This window comes from Pristiophorus japonicus, chromosome 5, assembly GCF_044704955.1.
Source record: "Pristiophorus japonicus isolate sPriJap1 chromosome 5, sPriJap1.hap1, whole genome shotgun sequence".
NCBI classification, from domain to species: Eukaryota; Metazoa; Chordata; class Chondrichthyes; family Pristiophoridae; genus Pristiophorus; species Pristiophorus japonicus.
This window is the reverse complement of record NC_091981.1, coordinates 131,111,652-131,132,292: the sequence shown is the minus strand read 5'-3', so window position 1 is coordinate 131,132,292 and position 20,641 is coordinate 131,111,652. Positions and strand designations below refer to the sequence as shown.

Sequence of the window (20,641 nt, the reverse complement as noted above, 5' to 3'; positions counted from 1 at the left end):
TCGTGTCCTCCTTCGTGAATACCGAACCAAAGTACTTGTTCAATTGTTCCGCCATTTCTTTGTTCCCCGTTATGACTTCCCCTGATTCTGACTGCAGCGGACCTATGTTTGTCTTTACTAACCTTTTTCTCTTTACATATCTATAGAAACTTTTGCAATCCGTCTTAATGTTCCCTGCAAGCTTCTTCTCATACTCCATTTTCCCTGCCCTAATCAAACCCTTTGTCCTCCTCTGCTGAGTTCTAAATTTCTCCCAGTCCCCAGGTTCGCTGCTATTTCTGGCCAATTTGTATGTCACTTCCTTGGCTTTAATACTATCCCTGATTTCCCTTGATAGCCACGGTTGAGCCACCTTCCCTTTTTTATTTTTATGCCAGACAGGAATGTACAATTGTTGTAGTTCATCCATGCGGTCTCTAAATGTCTGCCATTGCCCATCCACAGTCAACCCCTTAAGTATCATTCGCCAATCCATCCCAGCCAATTCACGCCTCATACCTTCAAAGTTACCCTTCTTTAAGTTCTGGACCATGGTCTCTGAATTAACTGTTTCATTCTCCATCCCAATGCAGAATTCCACCATATTATGGTCACTCTTCCCCAAGGGGCCTCACACAACGAGATTGCTAATTAATCCTCTCTCATTACATAACACCCAGTCTAAGATGGCCTCCCCCCTAGTTGGTTCCTCGACATATTGGTCTAAAAAACCATCCCTTATGCACTCCAGAAAATCCTCCTCCACCGTATTGCTTCCAGTTTGGTTAGCCCAATCTATGTGCATATTAAAGTCACCCATTATAACTGCTGCACCTTTATTGCACGCACCCCTAATTTCATGTTTGATGCCCTCCCCAACATCACTACTACTGTTTGGAGGTCTGTACACAACTCCCACTAACGTTTTTTGCCCTTTGGTGTTCTGCAGCTCTACCCATATAGATTCCACATCATCCAAGCTAATGTCCTTCCTAACTATTGCCTTAATCTCCTCCTTAACCAGCAATGCTACCCCACCTCCTTTTCCTTTTATTCTATCCTTCCTGAATGTTGAATACCCCTGGATGTTGAGTTCCCAGCCCTGATCATCCTGGAGCCACGTCTCCGTAATCCCAATCACATCATATTTGTTAACATCTATTTGCACAGTTAATTCATCCACCTTATTGCGGATACTCCTTGCATTAAGACACAAAGCCTTTAGGCTTGTATTTTTAACACCCTCTGTCCTTTTAGAATTTTGCTGTACAATGGCCCTTTTTGTTCTTTGCCTTGGGTTTCTCTGCCCTCCACTTTTCCTCATCTCCTTTCTGTCTTTTGTTTTTGCCTCCTTTTTGTTTCCCTCTATCTCCCTGCATTGGTTCCCATCCCCCTGCCATATTAGTTTAACTCCTCCCCAACAGCACTAGCAAACACTCCCCCGAGGACATTGGTTCCGATTCTGCCCAGGTGCAGACCGTCCGGATTGTACTGGTCCCACCTCCCCTAGAACCGGTTCCAATGCCCCAGGAATTTGAATCCCTCCCTGCTGCACCATTGCTCAAGCCACGTATTCATCTGAGCTATCCTGCGATTCCTACTCTGACTAGCACGTGGCACTGGTAGCAATCCCGAGATTACTACTTTTGAGGTCCTACTTTTTAATTTAGCTCCTAGCTCCTTAAATTCATTTCGTAGGAACTCATCCCTTTTTTTACCTATGTCATTGGTACCAACGTGCACCACGACAACTGGCTGTTCTCCCTCCCTTTTTAGAATGTCCTGCACCCGCTCCGAGACATCCTTGACCCTGCACCAGGGAGGCAACATACCATCCTGGAGTCTCGGTTGCGGCCGCAGAAACGCCTATCTATTCCCCTTACAATTGAATCCCCTATCACTATCGCTCGCCCACTCTTTTTCCTGCCCTCCTGTGCAACAGAGCCAGCCACGGTGCCATGAACTTGGCTGCTGCTGCCCGCTCCTGATGAGTCATCCCCCTCAACAGCACTCAAAGCAGTGTATCTGTTTTGCAGTGGGATGACCACAGGGGACCCCTGCACTACCTTCCTTGCACTACTCTTCCTGCTGGTCTTCCATTCCCTCGCTGGCTGTGGACCCTTCTCCTGCGGTAAGACCAACTCGCTACACGTGATACTCACGTCATTCTCAGCATCGTGGATGCTCCAGAGTGAATCCACCTTCAGCTCCAACTCCGCAACGCGGACCGTCAGTAGCCGGAGGTGGACACACTTCCCGCACATGTAGTCGTCAGGGACACTGGTGTTGTCCCCGTGTTCCCACATGGTACAGGAGGAGCATATCACGTGACCGAGCTGTCCTGCCATGACTTAACCCTTAGATACACTTAAATTGCCGACAACAATGTTAAAAGTTACTGATTAATAAAGAAAAAGAAAAACTACTCACCAATCAGCAGCCAATCACTTACCACGTTGGCTGTGACGTCACCTTTTGATTTCTTTCTACTTCTTTTTGACTTCTCTCAGCTGGAGCTGCACAAGTCACGCCTCTCTCGACTCCCGCCTCTCTCGACTCCCGCCTCTCTCGACGCTCCCCGGACTGCTGAGCCTTTTATAGGACGCTGCCTCTCTGGACTCCTGCCTCTCTCGACGCTCCCCGGACTGCTGAGCCTTTTATAGGCCGCTGCCTCTCTCGACTCCCGCCTCTCTCGACGCTCCCCGGACTGCTGAGCCTTTTATAGGCCGCTGCCTCTCTGGACTCCCGCCTCTCTCGACGCTCCCCGGACTGCTGAGCCTTTTATAGGCCGCTGCCTCTCTGGACTCCCGCCTCTCTCGACGCTCCCCGGACTGCTGAGCCTTTTATAGGCCGCTGCCTCTCTGGACTCCCGCCTCTCTCGACGCTCCCCGGACTGCTGAGCCTTTTATAGGCCGCTGCCTCTCTCGACTCCCGCCTCTCTCGACGCTCCCCGGACTGCTCCTCACAAAAATCTTTAATACCTCCCACAATAGCCAAAGAAACCATAAAGAACCAGACCTACACACGCTTCCACTTCCTCTCTGCTTTCTGCTCTCTCTCTCCTCTTCTGCGCATTGACGGTTGAGGAGGACTCAAGCAACGACTTTCCCAGTGGCTGATAACAGGGAGATTCCTCTGTAGTTGCGGCAGTCGGACCTGTCCCCTTTTTTAAAGATGGTCACGATCACTGCAACTCAATAATCTCCCGGCATGCTCTCCTCCCTCCAGATGAGAGAGACGTGGTCATGTATTTGCGCCAGCAGTGCCTCTCTGCTATACTTCAGTGCCTCAGCAGGGATTCCATCCGCTCCCGATGCCTTGTTTTTTTAGCTGTCTAATGGCTTTTTCTACCTCGTGCAGTGTTGGGGTCTCACTGAGGTGGTGGCGGGTAGCATGCTGCGGAATGGAGTTGAGACCATTCGAGTCAAAGGCAGAGTCTCAATTGAGGAGATCTTCGAAGTGCTCCTTCCAGGGGGCCCTGACTGCCTCAGTGTCCTTGATGAGTGTTTCCCAGTTCTTGGACAGCAGTGGGTTGGGGCCTTAGGTGTTTGGGCCATAGGTGGCCTTGACTTCGATGAAGAATCCTCGCACATCATGGCTGTCGGCCAGCTGCTGTATCTCTTGTGCTTTCTTCATCCACCACCTGATCTTTAGGTCCAGGGTTTTTTGTTGGACCTTAGCATTTAGCCGTCTGTAATGCTGCTTTGCTGCTCCTGAGTTGGGTTGCTGTTTAAGGCTCAGAAATGCCCTGCACTTGCAATCTATTAGATCTTGAATCTCCTGATCATTCTCATTAAACCAATCCTGGTGTTTCCTGATTGAGTGACCGAGCATCTCTTTGCAGGCACTGGTTATGGAGGCCTGGAGGGCAGACCAAGCGCTGTGAGCATTCTGCGTCTCGGTGTCGTCAAGGCACGCCAGGTTAGCTGTGAGGCGCTGACTGCAAAAGGCTCTCTTAGCTGGGTCCTTAAGTGCCCCAGCATTGACTTTTTTGCAACACTGCTTCTGCTGCCCCCTTCACTTTGGGGCTATGTTGATGTCAATGATGGATCTGATTAGGCGGTGGTCCGTCCAGCAGTCGTTAGCTCCTGTCATGGCACGGGTGAGGCGCACATCCTTGTGATCCCTGGCTCGGACAATGATATGGTCAAGCAGTGTTTGGAGCAAGGGTGTTGCCACGATGCCTTGTATTTGACCCTCTGTCGGAACAAGGTGTTGGTGATGACAAGTTCATGCTCTAGACATTTTGTCAGGAGTAGGGTACCGCTGGAGTTGGCTTTCCCTACCCCCTCTCTACCAATCACGCCTCCCCAGAGGTCTGTGTCCTTGCCAACCCTGGCGTTGAAGTCGTCGAGGAGGATCAATTTGTCGCCCGCGGGAACGCAGATCAGGGATTTTTCGAAGTTGGACCCGATAGCCAGGTCCAGCTGCCCAGTCGCCACAGGAGGTCCAGCCGGGAGGCCTAAGTCGCGTTGAGTCGCCTCAGGAGATCCAGCCGGGAGGCCCAAGTCACGTCGGGTCGCCACAGGAGGTCCAGCCCGGAGGCCCAGGTCGTGCCAAGTCGTCCAGTCGCTGCAGGAGGTCCAGCAGGGAGGCCCAAGTCACATCGAGTCGCCGATGTGTGGTGTGGCGGGAGGCCTGAGGTACGCATGAACTTTTGAGATTTGTGGGGTTGGGGTTCGAGTGGGGATTTAAGTGTTTAAGACTCCTATTAGGCTCTATAAGGGCTAGGGCTGGGGCTTGGGGAAGATTAGACAGTGGGAGGGGGGAGGTTGAAGGTGGAAAGTTGCCGAGGAACTGTTTAGCAGGGGAGCTCCCTAGAGAGCTGCTACTCCGACGGCCATTCAAAGCACGCACACACACATTGTGCAGGTAACTACAAATCTATCAGTTTAACATTAGTTGTGGGGAAGTTACTGAAATCTATCTTCAGGTACAGAGGGCTACACTTTTCCAGAGTCCGCACCGCCTGATTGCCACCCAGAAAAGATCGCTAAGCTTCAGCAATTAATGCCAGCGAAAATTTCCATGAATGAGGTAAGTAATACCGCTCGGCGAGAAAATGGTTCTTGATCCAAGATTCTCGGCGGTTTCTTGGCGGTTACAGCTGAAACTAGCGAGAATGGGTGGTTCTTACCTGAATGGACAGTAAGGTTTTAAAATTTAGTCCGAGGCTGCGGTTAGGCCTAGGGAGGGGGAAAATTTAAAAAGTATTTTTTCACCCTAAAATAAAATAAAAGTTAAAAAAACATTCCCAAGATAGTTTTAAAGGTAATCGCCATTTTACCATTTTAAAAAAAACACCCTTTAACTTACCTTTCTTTGCAGAGTACTCACCTACCGACCTGTTTCAGGCTGCTTCCCGTGGGTGGTTTCCGCGGCGATCTGGACGGGTTTCCGTTGAGGCTAAACTTCCGTCCTAGCGCTTTTCTCCACAGTGCACACAGGTGCACGTCAGCAGTTTGCTCCCCAGCAGTCGTTTCGAGATGTGGGCGGTTCCATTTAAAAAGTAAGGGGGAAACTTTTGCCAGGCAGTTTCTCTCACAAAAACAGCTGTCCCGCTGAGAAAATCGCCAAAAATGAAGGCGAAAGTCTCCCCCAGAGAGACTGGGCATTTGCACAGGTATTAGTTGATCAAAGTGAATCAGCATGGATTTGTGAAGTGTAGGTCCTGTCTGACTAATCTAGATCGAGCAATACCTCGCCTCTTGTAGGCATACAGACATGCTGCTTGAGGAAGGTGTCCGACACATATTTTAAGAATTCCATTCCCCTTTCATCATATCCTCCCTCCCTGTCCCAATCAATGATTACGTAATTAAAATCTCCGAGAACAATAATTTTGTTACTTCTACTCATCTCCCTGATCTGTCTACAGATTTCCTCTTTCATTTTCCTCCCACAATTAGAGGAACTGTACAACCCTACTAATGTAACCATCCATTTTTATCTTTGATCTCTAACCACATTGACTCTTGTCTGAACTTTTTTTATGTGAATCAGTCCAGCCGACGACATGTATTTCTCCTTCACCAATATGCTGCCACTCCTTCTTTCTTACCTGTTCTGTTCTTCCTAAAATTATAATCAGCTATGTTTATTTTATACTCTTGCCTGGCTTACAGCTGAGCTTCTGTTAGTTCTATTCAATCTATATTTTCCTGAAACATAATTGCTTCTAATTACCCCAGCTTATTTCCCACACTCAATACATGCACTGTATCTATTTTTGTTCATGTTTAAAGCTGTTCCTTTTCTCTTGATATTTTTTGTCCAAACGAACCTTCATTCATTTAGCTCCATCTTTTCCCTGCTTACAACTGGTTGATTTAATTTTCCTCATCTGCTCCCTTTAGTCTTCCTGCATGTTATCCTTTTTGAAAATTATTTTTTTATTTGTATATTTACCTCAAATGTTTCTGCCTTCACTGCTTGCTGTTTTTGATTGTTTAAATGACTCTTCACTTTCCTGTTTATCTGTTTTTGACAGTTCATTAGCTCCTTTCCTGTTCAGATGTAGCCCATCCTAACAGAATAGCTTCCATCTTCCCCAGAACTGGTATCAGTTCCCTGTAAAATGGAAATTATTTTCCTGACACCACCCCTTTAGCCATGTGTGAACTTCCTATTTTTTTCTCTATTATAGTATATGGCTGGTGAAGTAATCCAGAGATTACTAGCCTTGAAGTCCTGTTTTGAATCCTTCTTCCTAATGTCTTCAACTCCTTTATAGACTTCAGGCCTTTTGTTTCCTATATTGGTGCCTTGCATGTGGACTATGATGATTAGCTGCTCTCCCTCCCTTTCCATAAACGTTTTCATCTTTCTGAAATGTTCCTATAAGGATTCCATTTATCTTCGAACATGTTTATATTAGGATTTCATCACTGATCTTGCCTCTGATGTTGGCATCAAATTTGCAAAGTCTGTTTGCCCAATTTTATGATCCCCTGTGATTTTGCGACGAGTGCAGCTAATCAAAAAATCGACCCTTTCATTGGTCTTTCTATTCTCAATACAACCTGCTAGATGATTACGATCCATAATTGTTTATTCAGCCATACATAAGTATCTTCATGTTTCTAGTTCGGAGTTGTGATATTTTATTAGATTTAACAATGGACAGGTGAGTTCAACACGAAAATACTATTATAGCACCATCAGATAGTCTCAGTCAAGCTTAGTCAGGCCTGGAGAACACTTAGTGCCAATCAGGTGTAAACATTCACATTAAATACGATTGAATATTTTTCTGTGCTGCATTTTCAAATAGTCACTTTCTGCTCATATTTATATCCTGCATTCTTAGGTCATTCAATATCCGATCTGATTAGCTTCCTATTACTTCTTTATTCAGCATTTCGACCTGAGGTCCCAACTTCACCAACTTTCCATCTCGGAAAGGAATTATTATCATGAATAGGGTGTTTTTTTTAGATTAAAGGGCAATTTTACCATTTGTGCTCCCAATGGCCAAGGATGTGATACAGTAGCACTAGCTGGTAAAATTATCCCTTCATTCATGTATTTTAAAATATATAAAATAAGAACTTGAAAGCATGTAGAAAAGAACATTATGGAGCTGAGATAACCCTTGTTCTTTTTTTACACACTGGCTGATGCATTTAGGTCAAATTTGCATCTGTTCTATTATAAAGAAGTTGACAACTTAACATATTAGAAGTTCAACTCTCAAGATGTACAAGCTCAACCATTTTTGCATATGGTTTGTTACTTCCATTAGTCATTGGTATTGCATTTACAGTGGTATAGCTTTGCAGTAGTTACAGTACTAAACTAGCAAGCGAAAGGTTGTGACTTCAAATCCCACCGTGGCAACGTGAAATTAATTCAAAAACTATTAATATTTGGACTAGCACCAGAAAATGACCATGAAAGCTGCCAGATTGTTGTAATAATGGAACTGGAAATAATGGAAGAGAACCTGTCAACTCTACCTGGTGTGGCCTACACATGACTCCAGTCCTCTAGTACATACTTGACTTTTAATGCCCTCTGAAGTGGCTGAGAAAGCGACAAAGTTATAAAAACAATTGCTCAAGAAGGCCCACCACCACCTTCTCAGACCAATGGGCAATAAATCTTTGAAATAACTTTTTGAAAATTTCTGACCTACTGAGACGTTTTTTTAAAAATATATTAATTGCATTTTATTATCACTGCTAGGTGTACTGTGATGTGGAACCAAAGCGCCAGGCTCTAACCCAAGCAAATGCTGAGTTGGCAACAGCCACTGAAAAGCTGGAAGCCATCAGAAAGAAACTTTCAGTAAGTACTTCAGAGTAACATGCTTTAAGGATGTAAGTACATGTGGAGCAAACAATAAACTAGATTTGGTCAATCAAGCTCATTCCCTCTGCAGACCACATCCAATTTGTATTATGAAGGACTCTAACCCATTCAATTTTATAAGTGATGCAGCCAACCACAGGTAAATCTTCAAAAAAATAAAGTTCATCCGTCTCTTGAGAGGGAGGAGAAGGTGAAGAGGTAGGGAGGGAAGGAACTGGGAAAGAGGATAGGAGCTGAGGGAAGAATGGGAGATGCGAGGACCAAAATCCAGGCAAGACTACTTTGACAACACCAGAAACGGTGGGAGCCAGATTAAAGGGGCAAAAAGCCACAAAGATTACATTAAATCTCTTACTGAAGGTGTTGTGTATCTGTAAAGCATACACTCCCATGTTCCGCCACCAGGGAGTGCATCCCCTGAAGTCCCAAGGGATCCCAGCATCCCTTGGGAGCACTGTATATAAGCCGGCCCCTAAGGCCTGTTCCTCACTCTGGAGTGTCTTAATAAAGACTGAGGTCATTGTTACTTTAACTTCCCTGTGTGCAGTCTCATCTGTGTTAGGAACACAATAGAAGGCCTCTGCTGAGACCAAGATCTTCAGGAGGGAAAAATAGAGGAAGAGGAGACTGCTTCAAAGCAACTTTCTTCCTCCATCAGGGGATTTTGAGGCCTTCCTGCCACTATCTTAGAGACTACCTCCAGACCTAAGATTCTGGCCATTGTTTTGAATGGATTGAAAATCATGGCCTGCGCACACAGAGGCCGTGATTTCCCCACACGCGGTGGGATCGATGCAGCCAGAGTTACTGGCACTCCCGACTTGAACCCGTTCTCTCTCCGGAAGCTTCCCATGATTGGGCTTGTTTCTTCCCAGCCAATTAAGAGGAAGCTGGTCTGATGATGTCAATGGATGACGCATCATCAGCCGGTTTCCTTTAAGGGACTATACCCACAATGGTTTTGGCAGTTCTTCTGTCAGTGTCCTGCAGCATTGAGGAGCTGCAAACACTGAGAAGCACTGCACAGAGATGCATGGCTGCACCCAGGCTCTCCCATGACGCCCTCTAGATGGAGGGAGTCACAGCAAGCAGGGAGGTCCTCTTGCCTTCCCATGGGCGGAGGTGACCTCCCAACACAGCCTGGTTTCACATTGCACAGGAGGGCACAAGCAGGGACGTTGTCAGAAGGACCTGGCTGCAGTGATACAAACCCTTCAATGATCTCAGCAGCACTAAACGTTACTGCAAAGCTACACTCAACCTCATCTTACTGTGCCACTTAATCACATATATAGTGAATAGCCTTCCCTACTCTACCCCGCACATCCTTTCTCACACCAAGTTACCTTACACCTCCACCCATCCCCCCTCTCTGTCTCTATCTACATTATCAGTTACCCATTTCACTAGCCACCTTTCACACTCACCTTCATCCTTGTCCAATCTTACCAACTAACAACACACAAGGGTAGACACGTGGGTCATGTACAGTTAATATTGATGTATTGTAAATCATTGAAATTTTTATTTTCAGGACTTAGCATTCTTGGACGGATTTGTGAGCACCCCCACAATGGTGATGAGTGTGAAAGGAATGGGTTGGATGTTGCAGGGATGCTTTATGGTGTTGGTGTGGGGTGGTGCCAACCTGGCGCATCATGTGGCAGTCAGGGTGTACAGCATGATGTGAAGTAAATGTGGCCATGGTGAGGCTATCTCTGGCCTTCTGGGCAGCAATGTGGTCTGGTGCTGATGCCCTGTGTCCTGTGCAGCATCAGATGATTGCGGAGAAGGTTGGTGTTGTTGGTGGTGGTGCTGGTGTGGTTAGTGATGTTGATGTTGGGGCTGATCGTGGTGAGATTCTGAGGACCAAGGTGAGATTTTCTCAAGGGCACCGATGCTGCTGGAATAGATGGCAGGTGAGGTTGAGATGACAGAAGCGCCCTGTCAATGGTAAGAGAGGTTGTTCCAAGGAGGTGACAGTAAATGGAAAATTCATGGCAAACACTTCCAAAGTGCTCACAAATCTTTTCCAAAACCTGAAGGCTTCATCTTCTGACATTGTAAAGTGAACAGCTGTGAAATGGTAGCTTTTATACCATTTCTGCAGCTGTCAACTAGCCAAAGCAATAGAGAGTCACTGAGAACCCGACACACTTACCTGGTGTGAAACCCGAGGGACGGCAAAACCGTCAAAAGGTTGGTAAAATTGTAAATGCCCGGTTTTAACCATCTTAACGACCATTTAAGTACCTTTTAGTTATGTAAATTACCTGTCCTGTTGTTCACTGTCAGGTCGGCAATCTGAACGGCGACCTTGCAGTTGAAAAATTCACATGGAAGTGGGATCCCGACCAGCTGCCAATCACGGCCATTTTGACAACGGGCCTACCTCCAAACCCGCACTCGCAAGGCTGGGAAGATTCCAGCCACAGTTTCCCAAAGGGAGTTGAGGGTTATGGGGAGTGGGCAGGGAAGTGGAGCTGAGTCCATGATCAGATCAGTTATGGTCTTAGTGAATGGCGCAGCAGACTCGAGGGGCCAAATGGCCAACTCCTGCTCCTATTTCTTATGTTCTTATGTTCCTAAAAAGTGCTCCCAGAAGGCAAGCGTGCAATGGGAAAATAATACCTGTATCTGGTCAGATGATGTGCATAGTGATGATTTTGAATGTTACTGTAAAACTTGAGTTGAATCACTGGAGAGGTATAATACTGTCTGGAAATACTACTGCGGACATTCTTTTGATTACTTTTAAGTATGAACAGATGTTGGAAAGAGAACATTTTGTGTGTGTGTGTGTTCAGGATAATATTGAGGGTCAATGATCCTGAATCTACAGTTTGTAATAGTGATGAAACAGTGAGCATGTCTGTTGATTATCTAAGGAATGCATACATAGGTATAATTATGATACATCTTCACAGTGTGTAATCTCTACAGATAATCACAGCTTTTCAGTTCTGCCATTAAAGCCTTGGAGACTAAATTAGGTCAGGTACTGCTGAGTCATAGATGTTTTCCACTTTATGTAACTTTGCAAAGTGAGCGAGAGCTGTGGGCCTCTGTAAGGAGGATGGCTCAGCCGTTGAGAATAATTTGCAAGAACTGAATCAGTGTCGGTTTTATAAAGAGGAGCAAGCTTGAAATTACCTGATTCTATGATCTCTGAAACTACTGAAGAGTTTCACAAATCAGGCTGACTTTTGGTACCATCAACATTTAGGATGAGACATAACAATTGCCACTGACAGCGGTTTACTTCTTCTCCCAGCACTACTCCTGGTTAAGAAGGCAGGCACACAACCAGCCCACTAACCTCTGCCACTGGAGCCGGGCGTAAAAATATATCCAAAGTACAGCATACTTCATTCACCACCTGCTGCAGCCTTCACGCTCGGGAGAAAGGATCTCGCTCAAATCAAGAATTCAGCACGTGTATAAAGTACAGACCTGGACCCACAGCTCTTCAAAGGGGCACCGTGTGCAAGCAAAACATTTCGGGTCACAAAGCCCCAGCGCAAGCCCCCTGGCCCCAATAATAGAACCCCTGGCATGCCACTCCTCCCCACTCTGATCCATCGCAACTCATTGGCCGGTTTCAAACCAAGTAAGATCAGCTGGAGGTTAAATGAGCCCGGGGACCAGCTGTCGACAAACTTCGGAGGAGGAGGCGGCCCAGCGCGGTACGAGTAACCCGGGGGGAACCGGTCAAACTCCACCGCAACCATGGGTGGCAGCAATTCGAGAACCTTGATTCTGGGGCAGGGGAAGGGGCAGGAGAAGAGCCAGCTTCTGGGGAAGAGCTTGCCCCAGGCTCCCTGGCCATTCAGTGACGCCCTCCTCCCCCTCCCTGCCCCCCCGCCCCCAACCCGGTGGCTCAGCTCAGGCTCCAGTCACCATCCTCTGGCCCCCACTCGCAGGCCCAAGCAGCGGCTGCAGCTCTTCTTCCACAGTCTCACTAACAACAAGTTGCGTGGTGCGGTTCTTACCTGGACCCAGACCTTGAGGAAAACTAGTCCTGGCGGTATGTGTTGGTGCGGGGCAACGAAGAGCAGACTGGCCACTGGCCCAAGTTTGAGAAACGCTGTCTTACAACAGTGTGGGATGGCCAGCAGTGTCAGATGAAGGGGGAACATATATAGTTAAAAAATGGTTTAAATTTTTGTAAAAATTTGGCTAAGCCTTAGTGAAAGAAAAGTAGCCACTTAAATTTTACTCCCCAACACACTTGGAGGCCACAGCGCAGGCACAAGTATATATTCAAGAGGGAGTTAGATGTGGCCCTTACGGCTAAAGGGATCAAGGGGTATGGAGAGAAAGCAGGAGAGGGGTACTGAGCTGAATGATCAGCCATGATCTTATTGAATGGTGGTGCAGGCTCGAAGGGCCGAATGACCTACTCCTGCACCTATTTTCTATGTTTCTGTGTTTAAGTTCTTCAGCGGCATGGGAAAACTGAAACTGACTCTTGCTGGTAAAACACAACTCCCACACCAATACACCGCTAACATCTTTGAAGTTTTGCAGAAACAAATGGCAATAGATGATTGCATCTCTCATAAGTACATTAAATGCACAGGTGGCTGCATGTCTTTATCAATATTGAATGGATAGACAATCTTTTGGCCAGTAAATTTGTGATTGAAAGTGATGATTCCAGCTGTTTAAATAATTTAACACCTTAGACATCCTATTATGCTTTCCTTAGCAACACGCACCTTGTTAAACCCACTGCACCCAACCTATTTGGTCTCTGAACTGATGGTTCTTCTTTGAGAAATACTCTGTGTTGACCGCATTTTAACTCCTTACATGCTGTTTCTATTAATAGAAAATACAATTTATAAATTCAAAGCAGACGAAATTCCATCCTTTAAAAAAACTGATACGATTTCCGTGTATATGAATGTAAGGTTTTTGTTTTTTAAATTTACACAAGTCACTCTGCTCTACTTTCTGCTCCTTCCAAATGTGTTCTCTCTTTGATTTCGCCTTCTGGCCTGCATTAATTATCTTTTTGCCTGCTCCCAGAGTTTGTGAAACATTTACCACCCTACTCCTTCCCTGCACTAATATCAGCCCCTGTCTGATCACTGTCAAATTAGTCTCCGACTCAAAGAACCACTCCTGCCCATGTATCGGTTCCCTGGGGCCGAAATTGCCCTTCGCCCAAAACGGGGCGCACCAACTGATTTTTAAGTGCTCTGTCCACCCCAATGCATGGGGCAGACAATCTGGTGAAATTCAGCTCTTTGGTTTTTTTTGGAGCAGGGCGGATGTGGTGTCATCGCTGGGGCGGAAGTGCGGGTGGGTTGGAGCTGCTGTCGCTCCGAGTCATCAGTGCCGTGCTGGCACATCATAACGTCCCTCCCCTTCAGTTAAAGGGGAGGGCCGCTGCGAACTCTGCAGCCATTTTAGCGGCAAACACTGGACTACATGGGAGAGTTTCGGCTGGGCCAGTGGCCCGGTACCCAAGAGGGGGTGCCAGGCTGCCAGTTGGTGGCCCGGCCGAACCCGTGGCCACCATTGTCAGCCACAGCAGTGCACCCTCCCCTTTAAGGGCAGACGTGCCACCCAGCCACAAGAAGGTTCCCACCGGGAAAAGCTGTCAGTGGCACCAACCGGTGGCTGATTCACTCCTGCGAGGCGGAAAGGGGGTCACCGCTGGTTGGTAAAGTGTCGTCGGGGCGGCAACACAGGCGGAGCGGAGACATTTTCCCTCGGGAAAATCCATGAGGGCAATTTTCAAAATGGCGGTTCCTCCGTGCCCACGGCTCTCATTGAAAGAGGCAAATTCGGCCCCTCTGGCTTTGCTACCTGTTTCCCACTATCACTCAGCTAAGAAATGTTCTGATTGCTGTAAGTTTTATGTACTGTTCGGCTGGATCTTCAGAAAAGGATTAAATAATTCACAATCCTGATGAGATGTTCTCTCATATTAACAATTTATCATAACAATAAACATGCGCGACAATGGCCCTGATATTTCCGGGGAGGCTGCGTGGTAGTGTGGAGAAAACCCAGAAAGGCAGGGATGCAGAGGTCTTACCCAATTTAATGGCAGGACCTCATTATCATTTTTTTCTTCTGTTTCCCGCTGGCAGCCGACCAAATTGACAGTCTGGCCGGCTGCCGGGTGGGAGAACCAGTGGCAGGGAGTTAGTAGCAATAGATCAGGGCTTGGTGGGGTGAGGGAAGAGAGCAGCAGTTGGGAGGGAGCGAGAGATCGAGGGTTGGGGAGAGGGGAAGGGAAGAGAGTGGCCACGATTGGCAGAGGGGAGGTTGAAGGCATCCTTGAGGGGCCGAGGAGGGTGGGGGCACACCACCTTGCGCTGCAGCTGCCGCCTCCCTTTTAATGCTGGGTTTCCCGAGCCCTGGGAAACCCAGCCGGCAACTGTTAAATTTAAATCAGGCTCCCAATTACACTGTGGGAGCCTGATTTAAATATGCTAATAAAGTGCCCCACCTCCCGAGGGCAGGACACTGGCACGGCATGCTACCCGCCACCGTTAAAGTGACAGCAGGTGCGTAGGCGTCAGGTTGAAGACGCATTTGCCATATTAAAATTTTTACCCCACCCAATCCTCTCATGCCTGTCGTGGGGATGGGGGTTCATATCAGGGCTAATGTATTTAGAAAAGTTGATTATTAAAAAACTCTTAATTGCTATGAAAATATTATTTCTCAGAATTTTATAGCAAAGTGATTATAGCAGACAGTGGTAACTTCAATGATATAGTACACTGCAGCGTTTTACTTATGCTATGCAACAAAGTCACTGTAACAACAGAATACTTGTCAGCTATCAATCTCTTGGAGGTAAGAATAGCCACTTGTCACAATTATCTCCCTCTTTGTAAATTGAGAGAAAATGTGATTGTCTAATGAAGCGTCTGACAATCAGGATGACTACTGTACTATGTGAGAGATAAAATACCAACTGCTTTTGGTTCTAATTTCTATTTACTTCAGTTGTTTTATTTGAAATTAAATTAAATTACTGTAATTCATGAGATTAGAGTACTCAATCAAAATGCATCACATCAGAAGGAGGATATGATATGAATGTTTTTTTTTCCTCATTTCTTGTTTCTTTAATCTTTATTATTTACTCCTCTCCTTCATCATAAAATAAAGAAAAAAGAAAGAGAAAAAGAAAGAAAGAGATCTAAAATGTTATAATCTCCAACCAGACATGAATGCAATCTTTACTGCTTCAACAACAAATTAAATAGTTTCTGCAAGCAAGCACTTTATTTTCCTTTTTCTGTGTATAGGGTCTAGATGCTAACTTATGCAGACTCACTACTGGTTTTGAAAGAGCCACAGCAGAGAAGGTACGATGTCAAGATGAAGTAAATCGGACCAGCAGGACAATTCAACTTGCAAACCGTCTTGTCAAGGGGCTTGAGGTAAGGTAGTATCTTAGAACTTAAGAATAGAAACAAAAGAATTTTTAGGACTAAAATTAGTTATTTAATCCAAATAAACCTTATTTGTCAACCAACATTACCTACTCACCACATCCCTCAGCCTCTCGCTCTCCAGAATGGACCCAATTGTCTCTTTATCCTTTATATTATCTCTTTATATTATTTACTTCAGTGGCTTTCTTTATTTGGTTGTTCTTGGGATGTGTTACTGGCAAGGCAGTATTTATTGTCAATTTCTAGTTGCCCCGAGTGTATTAAGAGTCAACCACATAAGCCCCAATTTTAACCAAGAGCAAGAATCAGGTGGGTGGGGTGCAAGGCAAACCTTGGCAATGTGCGACCCAGGCGATCTTAACTCCTCGGCCTCATTGGCATTGCCGATGGTCAGCTTCCCACCCGGAATGGGCAGAAAGTGGCAGTGGCCAATGGGTGGGAATGGAATTATGTGTGCCAGGAGGCCACAAGCCAGCACCAAAGTCACAGGGAAAGGGATTTGAGAGGGTCTTGTGGGAGGGAAGACGTGAGCCCACAGTAGGGGATGTCTAAACTTTCCTTGTGCGGTCCGGAGGAGCACTCTTGCTCTTCCTGGCCTCACAGGAAAGTCAAAATTTTTTATCTTTTTGCATCTCGTCTGGTCCTAGATCCTCTTCCTTTTATCTTCACCTGGTGGGAAATCCAAAATGGTTTCTCTGCTCAGGCCACATTTAAAATTGCAGTTGGTGCTCAGTGAAGTCATGGGATCCAGATCTGCATATTTAAAGAAGAAAGTGATTATCTGCATGAACATTTTTGTGTCCTTCTGCGCATGCATGCGGTCAGCCCCTCCCTTTTTTGTGCATGCGCACCCGATCCCTTTCTGCGCCTGAGCGCTGTCACCGAGGTCTAGCTGCGCATGCACAGTATCCTGTGGTTGCGTCTGCAGTGCAGCATGGTCCACACTTTGTTCAACCCCATGGGACAAGGCCCAGGAGAAGAGAGGATTGGAGGGAGACAGAGGGGAGAGAGAGGGGGTAATCGGAGGGAGGAAGAGAGAGAGGGGATCAAAGGGAGAGAGAGGGGGGAATCTGAGGGAGAGGGGGGAAAACGAGGGAGTGAGAGAGCGGGGGATCGGAGGGGGAGGGAGAGAGGGGAGAAAGCGGGGGTAATCGAAGGGAGGGAAAGAGAAGGGATCAGAGGGAGAAGGGGGGAGAGAGAGGGGGATCGGGGGAGAGTGAGGGGGATCGGAGGGAGATAGAGGGGAGGAATCGAAGGGAGGGAGAGAGAGGGGATCGGAGAGAGGGAGAGGGGGATTGGAGGGAGAAGGGAATTGGAGGGGAGAGAGGAGGGATCAGAGGGGAAGAGAGGGGGATCGGAGGGAGGGAGAGTGGGGATCGGAGGGAGGGAGAGGGGGAATTTGAGGGAGAAAGAGGAGGAATCTGAGGGGGGGAGAGAGGAGGTCAGGAACTCTGGGGGGAGGGGGGTAAAGAATACGGAGAGCACAGTGGGGATGGGGGAAGAACATGATCCAGGTCTAAAGGGGATGCTTGAGAGCGAGGATGTGATCCTGATGGTAAGACTATACAAAATCCAGAAGTCACGACATTTTCACTATTCACTTAATACCCAATAAAACTGTTAACAATCTGTGACCCACACACAATGCCCCATCTATGGCAGGAGGGGTGGGGGCGGGGTGGTCACGAATCCGTGAGGGAGGAACTTGAGCTGTCGGGGAGGAGGTCAGAAACTTGGACTCGGGGGAGCAGGGAAGGAGGTAGGAACTTGGGCGGGGTGAGAATGTCAGAGACTCGGTGGGGAGAAGGTCAGAAACTTAGGCTGGGAGGAGAAGGTCAGGAACTTGGGCGGTTGGGGTTGGGGGCAGGAACTTGTTTGGGGGTTGGGCGAAGGTCTTAACCAGTGAGAATGAGCCCTGTCTGTTCCAAGTGAGTTCTGGTTTGTCTGGAGTTGGCAGTCAGAATGGCTCTAATTACACTTTGCAAAGTCACTACATAGGCAGGGAGGATCGAATTACATTTTCCAGAGAAACTGCTGCGTTGCGCTTTATCCTCCAAGGGGACCAATCAACAATCGTAACGTGTCATCAAGGGGGCCCAATCAGAGCTTTAGGTGTTGCAAATTAACACGTCCTTTAGACAGGTGATCTTGCCAGAAGAGCAGGTTAAAATTGGAGACGGAGGTTTTTGCTAGGCGGGTAGGGTTAAAATCACTCCTATATAGGACCAGGTATGGGTGGCTGATTGCCTTCCCTGTAGGAAATTATTGAATAAGTTGGGTTTTTACAACTATCGAGTTACTTTCATGGTTATTTTCCCTGGTGTCAGCTTATAAATTACTAAACTTATTGAAATCAATTGCACAGTTTGTTAAGTGGCTGGAATTTTCACATTGGTGAGCGTGCAGGTTTGAGAGTGGGTCGGTGGTTAAAAGCGTGTCTGGAATTGTACAAGTGTAATTAGATCCTCCCTGCCTACGTAGAGACTTCCGCCTTTAATTCAGGTGCATTTCAAGGCCGCCACAGACTGGCTCGGGGGACCTCATTGAAGTATTTAACTGCTCGTTTACAGACATTTAGCTGTCTTTTTAACTTTGCGTTTGTACTTTAATTGGTTGCGCACGGGATTCACGCACCTCAGGAACCTCACCTGTGATGGGGATGCAGAAGCTCAGTGGCCATTGTGCGAGTTCATTAAGTGACAGCTGGAAAAAGCACATAAATACTTACACATCACACCTGCTTCCTTGTCTAAGGAAATGCCTCCTGCTGACATTATTTTGTGCTGGGATTTAGCTTTCAGGAGTTTGCAGGTCATTTCTGAAACCTCGGAAGCCACTCTCACCACATTACTAGTCATAGAATCATAGAAATTTACAGCACGGAAGGAGGCCATTTCAGCCCATCGTGTCTGCGCCGGCCAATAAAGAGCTATCCAGCCTAATCCCACTTTCCAGTTCTTGGTCTGTAGCCCTGTAGGTTACGGCACTTTAAGTGCATATCCAAGTACTTTTTAAATGCTGAGGGTTTCTGCCTCTACCATCCTTTCAGGCAGTGAATTCCAGACCCCCACAACCCTCTGGGTATAGAAATTTCCCCTCAAATCCTCTAAACCATCCACTAATTACTTCAAATTTATGCCCCCTGGTTGTTGAACCCTCTGCTAAAAGAAATAGGTACGTCCTATCCACTCTCTCTCAGCCCCTCATAGTTTTATACACCTCAATAAGGTCTCCACTCAGCCTCCTCTGTTCCAAAGAAAACAAACACAGCCTATTCAAACTTTCCTTATAGCTAATATTCTCCAGTCCAGGCAACATTCTTGTAAATCTCCTCTGTACCCTCTCTGGTGCAATCACATCTTTCCTGTAATGTGGTGACCCGAACTGTATGCAGTACTCCAGCTGTGGTTTAACTAGTGTTTTATACAGTTCGAGCATAACCTCCCTGCTCTTATAATCTATGCCTCGGCTAATAAAGGCAAGTATTCCATATGGATTCCTAACCATCTTATCGACCTGAACTGTTACCTTCAGTGATCTGTGGGCATGCACTCCAAGGTCCCTTTGTTCCTCTACACTTCTCAGTGCCTACCATTTAAAGTGTATTCCCTTGCCTTGTTAGCCCTCCCCAAATGAATTACCTCACACTTCTCTGGATTGAATTCCATTTGCCACTATTCTGCCCACCTGACCAGTTCATTGATATCTTCCTGCAGTCTACAGGCTGGATTTTGGGCTTTTTGGATTTCGGGGCGTTAATCGCGGTGGTGTGTTAAAGTTAGCGCCTGAAAATAGTTTGCACCTTCGACTGCACGTTTCGACGAAAATGTAAATTGGAGGCGCGTTGACATTAAGTCGGACGTTACACAGTGGACTTCATGCGTCCGAGACAAAACTTGCGGAGGTAAAGAAGTTTCATTGTTGCAACATGCAGCACACCACAATGAATTTGGATACCTGTTGAGGGGAGTATTGAAGGCTGCCTCCAGAATGGTACAGGCATCGGTCTACCTGCAGCAGATGGCATATCTCTGCAACATAACATTGTATATTATATGGTTTATTTTAGTGGGGATGTTATTGAGACTTTGTTGAAGTAAAATTTATGACTCATCATTTGCCATTGGTGTCTTGTGCATCATTCCAATGTTCACTGGAGATGTGCCTTTATGGGGGCCCAAAGCAAGTCCAGTATTAGCTCCATCCCTCAGCTTCCTCCATTTAGAAGAGCTGGTCCATTACGAGCTGCGACGTGCAAGTGTTGGTTCGGCAACATCTCCACGCTGCCTCCCCCGTGGATGGGGTGGCAATCCAATGGGGGCCTCGCCAGGCTCCTCTTCGTCTTCCTCCTTCTCCTGAGGTGGGCATGCAATCCCCATTGGCAATGCCTGGCCCCTCATGATTGCCAAGTTGTGCAACATTCAGCACACCACAATGAATTCGGATACCTGTTGAGGGGAGGTATCAAGGCTGCCTCCAGAGTGGTGCAGGCACCAGTCTGCCTGTAGGAGATGGCATACCTCTGACAGCATCTCCTTTGGGAAGCGCAGCCTTCTCACACACTGCTCCTCAGAGAGCTGGAGGTCTGAGCGTTAGTGCCTGTAAATCCATGGGGGTTAAGCCGTCTTCCCCGGACATCTTCGGCTTCTCATTATCAGTGGGCCAACATGGCCCAAAGTTCTTCCTCTAGCTTGACACCGCCTCACAATAGCATAGAGGATGATACACTGGTGAACCAGTAATGCCTCCTTGATAAAGTGCAACATCCCCACCAACACCTGGGAATCCCTGGTCCATGACCGCCCAAAGTGGAGGAAGAGCATCCGGGAGGGGGCTGAGCATCTCGAGTCCCATCTCCGACAGCATGCAGAAACCAAGCGCAGACAGCGGGAGGAGCATGCGTCAACCCAGGCTCTCTA

At 47.0% G+C, this 20,641-nt stretch overlaps 1 protein-coding gene across 1 annotated transcript in view; it reads left to right on the top strand.

Annotated features, from left to right (window-relative positions):
- Nucleotides 1-20,641, top strand: part of LOC139264459 (dynein axonemal heavy chain 11-like) — a 679,414-nt gene that overhangs the window by 477,753 nt on the left and 181,020 nt on the right. Inside the window, exons 61-62 of the mRNA XM_070880970.1 lie at nucleotides 8,167-8,268; nucleotides 15,573-15,707. Coding sequence (XP_070737071.1) covers nucleotides 8,167-8,268; nucleotides 15,573-15,707 — 237 coding nt within the window. The remainder of the gene's footprint in view (nucleotides 1-8,166; nucleotides 8,269-15,572; nucleotides 15,708-20,641) is intronic.